This window comes from Lissotriton vulgaris, chromosome 12, assembly GCF_964263255.1.
Source record: "Lissotriton vulgaris chromosome 12, aLisVul1.2, whole genome shotgun sequence".
NCBI classification, from domain to species: Eukaryota; Metazoa; Chordata; class Amphibia; order Caudata; family Salamandridae; genus Lissotriton; species Lissotriton vulgaris.
This window is the reverse complement of record NC_141700.1, coordinates 441,401,342-441,414,776: the sequence shown is the minus strand read 5'-3', so window position 1 is coordinate 441,414,776 and position 13,435 is coordinate 441,401,342. Positions and strand designations below refer to the sequence as shown.

The following is a 13,435-nucleotide window of genomic DNA, read 5'->3' as shown; positions in this document are numbered from 1 at the left end:
TTCTGTTATGCAGTTTGCCTGGACTTTGCAAACACTTAAAAATGGTCGCGTTCCATAGGATTACATGAACACGAGCTTGTTGCTTCTGCATTTTAATTTGACTTTGAAACAGCAATTTATGTCAATGAAAGATGCCACGTTTTTCCTGTTGTATATTGAAAAGTTAGAACCATTGCCTTTTTCTCTAGTAGAGGCAAATTCGGCGGTGTAGCTTATCCAGGTTATCCAGGAGAAGGGTAAGGTTAATAACCTTACCCTTCTCTCTTTTCAAGTTCTAGAATTGCATGAAACACTATGATATAGGCAGATTTGTGCCCCTGGGTCGAGCATATCTTCATGAAGTTTGGAACCTCCCATTCACGTACAGATGTTTGAGGGATGGTAAAGAAGTATTTTTAAATGGCGAAGATTGCATCACTACACCAGACCATTCATTAACGTGCAGAAATCTTCAGTTGCACAGCTCTTGTAATATACTTGCACCCAATTTAGCGTGTGTTTTGAAAGGCACCCCAGTCCCGGCCATTACACATACTTTCACACTGCTTGCTAATGGTAGTTCTTTATTAATAAATAATTAAGAGTGTTGTGGGTTGCACGCCGGTATTGTTTAATTGTTACGGTTTCCCAGCGTTTTACTTGTTGCAAGAATGTGTTGTTCCCTCCTCCACATGGCAGGCTTGATTCTTCCATCTGGCCCTCGATTCCGACCTTGAAAGCAGAGTTCAACAAGATGAGCAGAATAAGAGCTCTTTTGTCCCAGAAGGAAATTCCCCTTACATCTGCGTGTGAGACATTCGTCCTTCACATTGCAAATACTCACACAGAAGTGAATGCTTTATTAAACACGGACCTGCCCTTGCACTTCGGTGCTTTGACCCACACAATCTTGAATGCCTTGTCGACTACTGGCTTGGCTAATTTTTTTAAAGTAGTATGCTCTGGCCTTGTTACCTCGTTTCAGACTATATTCGGTGTGATCCCAGCATTTTTTCATCCACTTTTGTCGAGTGTGTTTGGAGGTTTCCCCTTGCTCCTGGCTTTGGGCACCAGCATTCTGCTCTTACTTTGTCTATGGCAATATGGATGCACAGTATGTGCCCCTCGACGTTCAGTCCCGGCTGCTCCACCTGTGTGACTGGATGCTAGAATACTATGGAGTGCTGCCCATGGCAACTCGCAGTGTAGCATATGGTTTAACCTTCCGGTTCGCCTTCTTCACTTGCATGCAGCCTGTTTTTCATTGCCTGAATTGTGAATTCGAATGGGCCATGGATTTGTGTCTCTGCAACACGGTGTCTCCTGATCTGGATTTTGTTCTGCTAATGAGTCCCTTAGTTGCTCATGAAATAGACTGTTCTGGTACCTGGGATTATGGCCTGCGCAGCGGCACATGGGGTTCTAGGCAATTGGAACGTTTGGACTGTGACCGATGACTTTCTGGATCGCAGTTATCTTGAACTAAGCCCGAGTTGTCCTCTGATGATGCTTGAGGCTCCAGCAATCGAGGAACATGCATGTTCTTTCCACTTGCTTGATTGGATGGCTGAAATGTCCATGGATGAAAACAATGACTTCTTGTTGGAAGCAGTTCCAACATTTGGTGCTTACACATTGTTGGACTGAAGTGTTACTTTTTTCTTTACTTCATAGACACGTGCTGGACTCGTGAATATTTTTAAAAAAATTCTTGCTTTTTCATGACATAGATAATAGTTTTTCCTACACCATTGCCACATGTGGTTTATATTCACTGAATTTGGTATCTTTTGGGTTTTCACTCCAAAAATTCAGATTCAGTAAACTTTCTGAACTTTGTTCTGCCTTCCTCGAGCTTGAACTCTGTGTTCTATCATGTTTGCCCTGAGTGCTGTGTGTTCCCCGAACATGGAGGGGTGTAGTATGGTTTATGGGCCTCTTTCTGCGTGCATGTTAAGTTGGCATGGCTTATTTGAAGTTTAAACGCCATTTTTCCTTTTTGCTGTTTTTGCACACAACACTGCTTAGCTGTTTTTGCTGAGTTAGCTTTTACGAAGGCCTATACAAGGCCTATACATGAGAAAAGGTTAGTTTTTTGACATCTCTAGACATACATCGTTGTCCCAGTCTGTACAGTGAGTGCTAAGCCGCCAAGGTTATCAACGTGTGAGCCTGTTTATCGGTGTGTCCGTGTAACACATTCTAGACACAACAATTTAGCAGCTGCAAGCCGAGTAGGATTCTGGCGCCTTTATCATACCACACTTGTCAGAATTGAACACACTTGAAAGATTCCAGGCATGCAGAGAGACTAACTGGTCCTGATGTAATTTACACTTACAGAGCGGACAGGTAAATGGGGTCCCTCTAAAAAAGCTCAAGAGACCTTCTATAGTTTTATAATATCTAGTTCCTAGATAGGGAGGGTGCTTTAAATAGGCGCTTTGTATCACCTGTTTGCACTATCATTGTAACATGATTCCTCCTTTTGTATTTTATGGAATTGTAACCATGCTGTCCATATTATTATTATCCATATGTATGTTGATGTTGATTAAAATACTGCGCTTGAGATCACGTCGTTAAAATAAACATTTTAACCTTACCGTGTCTCTATTTGACTCCTCTTGTGGACTGGTATGAGCGTATAACAAAAGAGTGTTCTCACTTCCCACCATTCCTGAGATGGTCCTAAGTTGCATGTTCTAGGTTTTCTAATTATTGGTTTCTTTGCTATAGGACGAAGAGCTAATGTGACACTGATTGCTAGTCTGGTAAGGGATTTGGGGTACTAAGGTGAGTTTTGGCACACCCTAATTCACTGATGTCCTAAGTCTCTGTGCACAGTTCTGTGTTTGCGCAGAATCCCTGTTACAGTCACTTTCAAATCAAATGTCTGCCATCACTCTTTACAATACTCTGCTACATTTTTGTTAGATTTGTTCTTTACAAATACTACATAGTACAAACATACATTCATACATTTATTCATGCAAAGATCATCATAGCTTGTAACTAATAAATATATTCTAAACAACAACTGATTATGCAAAGCACAACGTGTAGTTAAAAAAAAAAAGAGAAATCTTCTTGGGAGTGGGGGCGGCTCTGGCATTACTCAGCACCATCCGTCCCCTGCTTTGCGCCCTCTGCTCCTGTCCAGGAACATCATGGAGCAGGAAATAGTAATTGACAAGCATAGCCATTCACTTATTGGACAATTATAGAAAATTAAGAAATCCCCAGCCACTACCTGTAGGGCAGAATTTTTACATGTAGAAGGAACATTATGTACAACCCTGGTCACAATGATGATACCCACATCTGGCTGTCGTTGTCCTTGGTATTATGGTGGTAATTCTTAGCATATTGTCTGATTCTCTACAGCATACAGCATGTGGCAGCCATCTTCAGCCACAGTCTAACCCCACTGTGAGTGATAGCGCAGTTCCTACAGTATAAGGGACTACTATAGCAAAGTGTGGTTTGCGAGGCTAAAGCATACATTTATTTTTAAACAATGCTTATATTTTGTATTGGTAAAGGCCTGGAAGCAATTCAAAAATAAAGTTTTACAAAAACATGATAAAACAAGCATTGGCAAATCTGAAATGCTGGAAATCATGCCATTCTTCTAGGCTTTGCCAAGGCTTGTTTTAGAATAGTTATGGCCGTGACAGCATTGCCTCAATTCTTGGCCTATTGGGAGCATCCATTAGCAAGCGGTACTTAAATGCAGGTAAAGCTGTGGATAGACGGTAGAAACAATTTTATGATGGGGTGAAGAGTAGATTGACCCATATTTCTTGTGGTAGCTAGCAGTGAATTCAGGCAATGTTAAAATTATGAGTGCTATTCATCCTTCCATACACACAACCTTCATCCATTCATCCATTCATCCTCGCAGTGATTCATTACTAATCAACGTTTTACACTTCATTGATTTTCAGTCGAACACTTAAATAAAAGCGTATAACTTTAAAAAACGTAAAAGGGAAACTTATTCTTAAATTATTATCAGAAACGCTGACACAATAAAGCTTATTCTCAATAAATGTAAAGGTGTTACATGTGTAAAATATTATTTTGTGTGTATTACATTTATAATTTTTTCATTCCTTTTTCAGACACAGTGTTAGTTGTATTTTGAAACTTGAGATGTTTATCTCCCGGCTGAAGGGTTTAAACCCCAATTGAAGAAAACTATCATGATATTTCTTTCTTTTATTTTGTGATTTCAGTTGATGAAATAGTGGTGAGGGCAGAAGAAAATTCAAGTGTCACAACCAAAGTGTCTAAGGAAGCCTTTGCCAGCAAAGGTGACTGGAGCCTGGTGCGTATAGATGTTGAAAGTCACAACTATAGTCATAGAGGCAGTGAATGGAGCCAAGTTGTGTATAAGGTAAGCCCATTTAACTAATGCATATCAAAAAATGCTAAACTGCTGGGCAAATTGGGTAATGCTTCTTTGATCATAAAGCAGGACGAGCCACTGCAGCACAAGGAAAGACTACATGAACACATTTATAAAAGGAACAAAGTACCCCCTATTGTACATTATAAGGATATTGCAAGTCAGCATAGAGTTCCCTAACCATGTAGAGGGACGAGGCAGAGTTCCTTTATAAGGTTATGGAACTCTGAGGTGATGTGCAAATATCCTTTTCATGTACACCACGGGTTACTTTATACCAGGGGCGTAACACAGAGGGCCCTCACCCTCCAGGGGGCTCCGTCAGCACCGCACTTCTGCTAGGGAGCTCTACATTGAGTCCGGAGGGGGCCCCTTCACACACCCTGCAGGGGGGGCCCCTCAAGGTTTGTTACGCCACTGCTTTATACCATATAATACAAGGATCATCATCACCTTTCCCACAAATCACTTAAAACCTTGGTGTGTGGCTCTTTGATATGAAAGAGTGAGCATGTTTGCAAACATGAAGAATAAAAAAAAACTTAAGTGCACAATTAAATACATCAAAAACCTATTAGATGTTTGTTGCAAAGAGATATTAGAAACAGTACAATACAAGTCAGTTAAAAAAAATACAGTAGCTCGGACATGTAGAAACAAACAGAAATATTCAAGCTTTTCTCTATTTAAGAAGTGCAAAAAATGAACATATTCTCTCTGCTTGACATTGTAATCTGTTAAAATAGAGTGTGAGAAAGAAAAGCAATGTTTACTTTTTTGTTACTTAATAGCTGCTTCGATTTTTCTCTGTGACCTGACCTGCCTTTGACCTTAGCTGCTGGCTCTGGCAGCAGGCATTGTCATGTCAGAACTCAACTGTAATAGCCTTATAATAGTGGAGTTTGGACGCCTTTGTAATTGGAGACTTAGTGGGAAATTAGTGACTTTAGTTTATACAGGAATTAAATAATCTGATTTATTATAACAGGCTTACAATCAAAATTCAAAAAGCACATATACAAGGTACTTTCATGAACACAAAGTAACTATTTAAAAAATATCATGTAAGAGTGAGTTATATAGTCATTGTTGTCATCATTCCGTTAATTGGGTTATGCATGTTTTTTTCATTTTTGCTCTCTGCTATTGTCCCCATCCTCCCTTTCTTCCTTTTTTCTCTACTCTGGCCTATTATTGCTTTATTTTACTTCTATATTCCCGGGCTGGGTACATTGGCTGATTAGTCTTTTATGGCATTCCTTGGTGCTCTTTCTTCAATTTATCTTCTCTCTTCAATTTCTCCCCTATGACCCTGGACCTTTGGACTCTCTCTTCCATACGTTTTTGGTCTCTAATTTGTTGGGTCTTCTTCTAACTCATCAACCTTTCCCCTTTCTTCTCTCCTTCCTGTTTACCCCTTCTTCCTATTTTCTTGTTCTTTGGCATTGTTCTAGTTTTACTTCTCGTTTCTCTTTTTTTGTGTTTCTATTGGTTTTCTTCTGGTTGTCTTTTCTGATTTTCTTGTTTGTTTATTTATTTCTCTATTTTCATCATATATCCTATTTCTTTTCTTTCCTATGATCCTTATTGGTATAGGGGTTTGCATGCATCTTTTTATTGCATTTCCTATGTTTTTAATGAAGTTTTTGTTATGTATCAAGTTTTACAGCTTCTTACATGAGTAGTTTCAGAATTATCTTTTGGAATGTCAAAGGTCTCCACCACTCTGTTAAAAGACAGAGAGTTATTACTCACCTTTTGAAATCCTCCTGTCATGTTGCTTTGTTGCAGGAGACTCATCTCCTTGAAAGAGACATTCACTTGCTTAAAAAAGGTTGGGTTGGTTCTGTTTACTGTTCTCAAGCAGTACCTCACACTAATGGTGTGATTATATTATTTCATAAAACTCTACCTATAATTGTTCTAAAACAAAAAATGATGCTGATGGTAGATACCTCTACTTAATTGTTGTCTTCATACTTTTATTAATGTCTATGGACCTAATGGTGTGGATTCACAATTCTGGGATTTACTCTCTATGAAATTGTTATCTCTCTCAAAAATGTTAATTTCATTTTAGGTGGTGAGTGTAATCAGTTGTTTTATCAGTTTTTGATAGCTATTAAATATATTCCTAATAATATGCAAAAGGCTTTTTATAGTACAATTTTCGACAGAGGTGGTGTTGAAGCTTGGCGTATTTATATCCCATATCATTTTGACTTCCGTTTTTAACCCACCCACCACTCCTCATTTAAAATAGATTATGTTTTTCTTGACAAAGATCTCACACAACATCTAATTCATGCGGAATTAGATCTTTGATCATGTTCCAGTGATAATAGACTTAGAGGAGATTCATTCCTCTACACGTTCCAGTAGATGGCGTTTCAATGATTGGTTGTTGCAAGATCACCAATTTGTCACATATTTTTAACAATTTATCACTGAATTCTTCCATAATAATACCTTTCCTGACGTTGGGTTCCACCATGTTTGGGATTCTTTCAAAGCCTCTGCATGTAGTTACATTATTAATTATGTCTCCCAGAAGAAAATAATTGCTGCCAAGTATTCCTCCCAATTCTTGCAACATAATAAAAAACTTGAACATTAATATTATTCTTCCCCTAATAAAAAACGTACTAGACAAATTCATTCAGGCTAAGCTTAATTTTTAAAAGAGTATTACAAGCGTTATTTATGGATGATTTATTAAAACTAGCGCAACATATTATGGTGGTTCCAATAAGATGGGCAAACTGTTAACTACCTATAGGTTAAACAACAAAAATCCAAAAACAAAGTCATCCATGATGACTCTGGTAAACAATTATTTAAAGATCAGGATGTTAATACTTGTTTTGCTAAGTTCTATTCTAATGTCAATTCTGAAGACAATCCTCATACTCAAGATTCCCATGATTCATTTTTTAGTACTATTCCTAAACGTCAGACTTCCTTGACTAATTTTTTCTCGCTTGAGGCGGTCATCTCTTTTGCCTAGATTTGCTCAGTCATCTCCAAAATCCATAAGATAAGGCTCCTGGACCTGATGGTTTTACAATCAAATTCTATTCCAAAGTCTCTCATATTCTGAATCCAAACCCTTTACCCTCATACAACATTGTTATGTTATGTTATATTATTTGCTTTTATAAGGCGAACAGCTACCCAAGAGTTTCCCGGCACCGCCTGAATGTACCAGGGGAAGGAGTAATTAGGACCTTTTGATTAAATTGCCAGGTTTTTAAAGTTCTGCGAAAATAACCAAGGCTGGTTTCATTCCTCAGTAATAGCAGAAGAGAATTCCACAAGGTGGGGCCCAGGTATGAGAAAGAGCGACCACCTACCCTGGCCAGTCTTTACCTCGGGACCAAAAACTTTGCTTGATTTGCTGACTGGAGAGAACGAGAAGAATCGTAAAGTTTGGCAATAGAATTCAAATATTGAGGGGCCTTGCCTGTTTTGATCTTATACATATACGTTAGAGTTTTAAATTTGATGCGGTTTTCCACTTTCAACCAGTGGAGTTCACGCAGGGAACTTGAGACCGGGGTTGTTTTAGGGATCTGGCGAAGCAAACGAGTAGCAGAGTTTTGCACAACTTGCAGTTTGTGAATAACACCCTTGTTTCTTAACTTCTAATACCACAATCTGTTCTTTTTCTGAAGCAACATTTACTTAATTCTGAAAAACGATAAGGACTTGGCAGATTGCAAAACCTTTAGGCCAATATCCTTGATTAATGCATATTATAAAATCTTTTCTAATATTATGGCACTAATGCTAATGAGCTTATCCCCTCTCTTGTCAGTATCAAGCAATATGGCTATGTAAAAGACTGTAACATTTCTCACAATTCTTGCACTTTTTTAAATATTACACACAAAGCCTCCTGTTGTAAGACTCCTTTAGCTGCAGTTACCTTGAATGCCAAAAAAAGATTTGATTATGTTAACTGGGACTTTATGTTCATAGCCCTTAAATGGCATGGGTTTGGACCCAAATTTCTTTAATATATTAAAATTCCACATCGGTTTTCACTAATGGTTCACAGTCACAATATTTTCCCCTTACCAGAGGTACAAGAAGGGGTTGCCCCTTATGACCATTACTTTTTATCCTTGCTTTGGGACCATTTTTAGAATCTATTGGAAGATCTCAGATTTTCATAGGATACACTCTTAATCAAACCCTTATTAAGTTCACTGCATACACTGACAATATTGTACTGTATATTTCCAATCCTCATGCTTCTTTTCCTTAATTTCTTCAGTTTTTATCTTGTTATTCTGCAGTCTTCGGTTATCGTCTTAACATTTATAAATGAGAATTAATGCCACTCAGTACGTTTTGCCTTAAAGATATGTTCAAAACCTCAGGTTTTCTCTGTCTATGGTCACTTTTCTATATATCCTGTTGGGTTAGATTAGATACAATTAAAATTATGTTCTTAAGCCAAGTTGGTGTGTGGAAGTGATCTACGACGGCTCCGCAGCTGAAATACGACATAGGGCATATGCTCTGAAAACAGGTGATCCTTACCCCGTAGCAGAGTACAGGTGGTCAGGACACGTCTGGGATGGCAAAACCAGAGAGGCAGCGATCAGATGGTGACAGATTGAAGATGAGCTGACAAGAGGCAGGCTCTGCGGACGAGACAGCCTACATCCATGTCAGAGGAGATCTTGTGCAGCAAAGTAAGGAATTACTCACTCCAGTGGGGAATTTGAGTGACACGCCTCCCTCCTGCGCAACATGGAACACAGGGGAATGGCCACAGAGATGCGGTGAGGGGGGAAAGCTGGAACCGCATGGCAGAGCAGCAAGCTCCAGCATTAAGAGATTGGCGAGTGAGCTGCAAAAAGCACCCAAGCTCTGAGGGGGGGGCAGAAGGAAGATAGCGACCTGCAAGACAGCGCGTACCAGCAATGCCGGTAGAGCGATAACCAGGTCTCCAACAATGATTCTCTCATGCCTGACCCTAAAATGGTGCAAGTGCTGCACGCGCAATGAGAAGGCAGAAACCTGTCCAATGATCAGGCAGTCGGGCACCAATGGCAAACAACTCAGATTTTAAAGATAAAAGTACAGGCAGTCCCCTGAGCAGCAAACACCCACACTAGGAACACCTAAAGCTCAACCAGAATAATGTCCTGAGACACAAAGACACAGAGGCACTCCATGAGCAAAGGCGGTGGGGTGAGGACCCGCAGGGTTGATTTAAGAGAAAGCCGGAACCCACACGAAGAGAGAGGCCGAAGGAACAAGACAGAAAACAGTGAATTACCTAAACCCAGGTTATAACGAGAAGCCCTCCCAAAAAGCCTTGCGGCGATCATCAGCACCCCAAGCAAACCAGGATGGAACAACCGGGGGCACTGAAAAAGCAAAGAGACCGCACAACTGCTAACATCAATCCCCGGCGGACTCTGACTGCAACCAAAAAATGTGGGCGCAACAGGGAGCGCCCTTATGCTGCCCAAAAATCAGCAGAACAATGGAATCTCCACGTACTTCACCCCCACGTGTTCCAAAGATCCCCAGCCGACCCCAGGAGGGGGGGACGTAATATGGCACTGACCAAGGAGGATCCCCTGGTGTCACTCAGGGAGTTCAAGCAGGAATTATGGGAGGAGCTCAAGGCGGCCGTGACATACTCCTTAGAAACATTAATGGAGGACCTCAGTGGCTGACTCATGATGCTCCAACAAGATGTCGACTCGGTGGGAGCCAGAGTGATGGATGTAAGACCAAGGCTACATACTTTGAACAGCAAATCTAACACATACCATCCACCACGAAGGAGCTACAGACTCAACTACAGGAGGCCCACCTGAAAAATGAAGATCTGGAGAACAGGTCAAGATGTGAGAACATAAGAATCCGGAACCTGGCAGAAGGGGCAGAGGGCCCAGATCTCGAGGCCTTCTTAATCGGTCTCTTTGCAGAGACACTGGCAACACCAACTACTAAAATAAAACTGGAAAGAGCGCATAGAGTTAGAAGACCTAACCAGAGCGAGAAGGCCCGACCACGTAACATTCTGGCAAAATTACAGTATAAAAGCAAAAGAAGCCGTCCTACAAGCTGCCAGGAAAAAGGACATAGTGGGTTCCAGGGATTCAAATGTGACATATACCAGGATATAGCAAATCTGATGCGACCACAGCAATTTAGATCAATCACTGAAAATTTGAGACACAAGAACATTAAATATAGATGGACCTATCCCTTTGGCCTGGATTTTGAATTCCGCAAAAAACTATGCCACATAACAGACATCAAGAAAGCACACACCATTCTGGGGCTTCTGATCCTGACAGACAATACCATTCTGGACAGCTGAGACCAATGTGGAAACACTGCCCCCAGATACAAGGAATGGAAATGCCTGACAAACTCATCAATCGCCCAGAGCACAGAAGAAACAAGGGCTACCAGAAACCTCTGGAAAAAGCAGGGCCGAAAAGACTCACAGTGGAATGGGGGCTTCTTCATTAATGGACCTGTAAACTGGGCCGAAAAGCAGACAATAGTGATACAGTAAAAAGATCAGATGCGAAATAGCCCTTACATTGACTCTGCAACCAGACCACAACAAACACGAACCCTACATCAGCCGAACACCCAGGAAACATGCCTACGAACTGCATCAACAAGACCAAATAAGGAAAAATGATCGTAACTTCATAATATGAACGTCTGCAGATATTTCAGCGACGAACATTGGTCCAATTCGCCTCCTTTGTATACCCATTACTACAATGGTGGACTAATTTGGGGACCCTTTGTCCCATCGTTTAGTATTCTATAGTTAGATCCTTAATTTTTCTCTTTTATATTGGTGTTTTTTTTCAGAGGCCTGGGTGGCAGGGGACACAGGTGAGTATACAATCAGGTGACAAAACGTGGCTAGGAAGGCATGAGGTATCAAGAGAAGAAGGGCAAGGCCTGGGAGGTAGGAAAAGAGGGGAATGTGGGTTGCAAAAAGGGGGTTCACAAGCGTGCACGAAGGTACACATCATCGTAATGGTGCTCACCACACTCTCATGGAACATCAGGGGCATGAACGCCCCCTCCAAACACCAGAAGATCTGGAAATACCTTACTGACCAACACTACAATATAATTGCACTTCAGGAGACCCATCTTAAGAGAGCAGAAGACCACAGTAAAACATAAGGCATACCCGTTAATATACAAATCCTCTTCATCCACAAAAAATAATGGAGTTGCTCTCCCATTCCACTCCTCACTCAAATTCCAACCAGAAGATTACAAAGCAGGCACGGAGGGGAGAATAATTATAGAATGAGATCGGATTTGGGAGAAACAATGCAAAATAACATTAGTATATGCACCTAATACTAATCAGGCGACGTTCATATACGACACACTAGCCCTACTGGGGGGATTTGCAGTGGGAGATATAATTATGATGGGGGACTTTAATCTCACCTGGCACTCAGGGACAAACAGCACACATCCAAGTAGGTCACCCACAGGGTGCTTCCCGATACAAGTGAAACAAGACTTTCTTGAAATTAGCCTAAGAGACACATGGAGAGACACACACCCTGAAGACAAAGATCATGCTTTTTTTCTCCCACATCCACTGCACCTACTCTAGACTCAATTACATTTGTATGAGTCAAGCCTTAAACAAATACATCAGAGACGCCACCATACATCGCATTCTAATCTCTGATCACGGACCAGTGTCAGTCTTCCTGAAAAGGCACTGCCTGCACCAACTTTCAGAAGATGGTTCTTCCCCAATGCACTAGCTCAGTCAGGTTAAAGCACCAATAGACACACCTAGAGTAACCATCAGAAAGTTCTTCCACTTAAATGACCCTCAAGACACGTCATGGGACACCACATGGGATGTATTTAAACAGTGGTGCAGGGTCAATGCATAACACTGATGGCCGCCCTATACAAACATAGAGCTGAGGAAAGGAAAAACCTAGATAAACAACTGAAAACTCTAGAATGTACCCACAATCTAACCCCACACTGGCACTACAGAGAAAGGTGACTGCCCTAAAAAGTAAAACTGCAGGCAATCTACTCCAACAGAGCGGAAATGACACTACTGAGACTTAGACAGATCTCACACGCTCAGGGCAACAAGGTGGGGTCCCACTTAGCCCGGCAGATGCGGGTCAAGAGAGAGAAGGAATACATTGGGGACATTGAAGGACCATCAGGGATCAGGTCAAGGGAAGACTCAGGGAAAGCACGCATATTCAGGGTCTTCTTCAACACACTGTACACAGCCGACCAACGTAACCTATAAGTGCAAGCAGATAACCTTAAAGAGGTAGGCCTCCCATAAGTCACCCCATCCAAAAAGGAACAACTAGGTGATCTCATACCAGAGGACGAATTGCGTTTGGCTCTGGCAGGACTAAAACTGCACAATTCACCAGGCCCAGATGGCCTGACAACATAATTTTATAAAGCATTCAGTGCAGAATTGATTCCCCATCTGACAACACTGTTTAACCACATTGCGAACACCCAGCAGGTTACACACTCTATAAGAGAGGCACTTATTACAGTGATCCCTAAAATAGGGAAAGACCCATATTAATGCAGCTCATATCGCCCCATAGCCCTCCTCAACTTAGATGCCAAGCTATACTCTAAAATCCTGGCCACTCGCCTAGAGGACTTAATGCGAGACTGATACACCCAGACCAGTTCAGCTTCATTAGGGGCAGCCAGACACATGACAATGTCCGCAGGGTAATACACCTCATAGAAAAGACTACTAAAAAACAAATCCCTGCAATCCTGTTAGGCCTAGATGCGGAGAAGGCGTTTGACAGAGTGAACTGGCCATTTCTCTTTCAAGCCCCCCAGTGGATTGGTTTCTGTAAGACCTTCTTAAACATGAGAAGAGCCAACTTTGAGGCCCAAAGCGCCAGAATCTTAGTCAATGGGACAAGTTCAGACACCTTCATGCTGGGGAGGAGGACAAGGCTTGGGTGCCCAGTGTCCCCTATCCTATTTGCCCTCAACATTTAA

At 41.3% G+C, this 13,435-nt stretch overlaps 1 protein-coding gene across 1 annotated transcript in view; it reads left to right on the top strand.

Moving 5' to 3' along the window:
* Positions 1-13,435, top strand: part of LOC147674141 (5-hydroxytryptamine receptor 3A-like) — an 874,588-nt gene that overhangs the window by 571,640 nt on the left and 289,513 nt on the right. Inside the window, exon 6 of the mRNA XM_086946471.1 lies at positions 4,221-4,381. Coding sequence (XP_086802597.1) covers positions 4,221-4,381 — 161 coding nt within the window. The remainder of the gene's footprint in view (positions 1-4,220; positions 4,382-13,435) is intronic.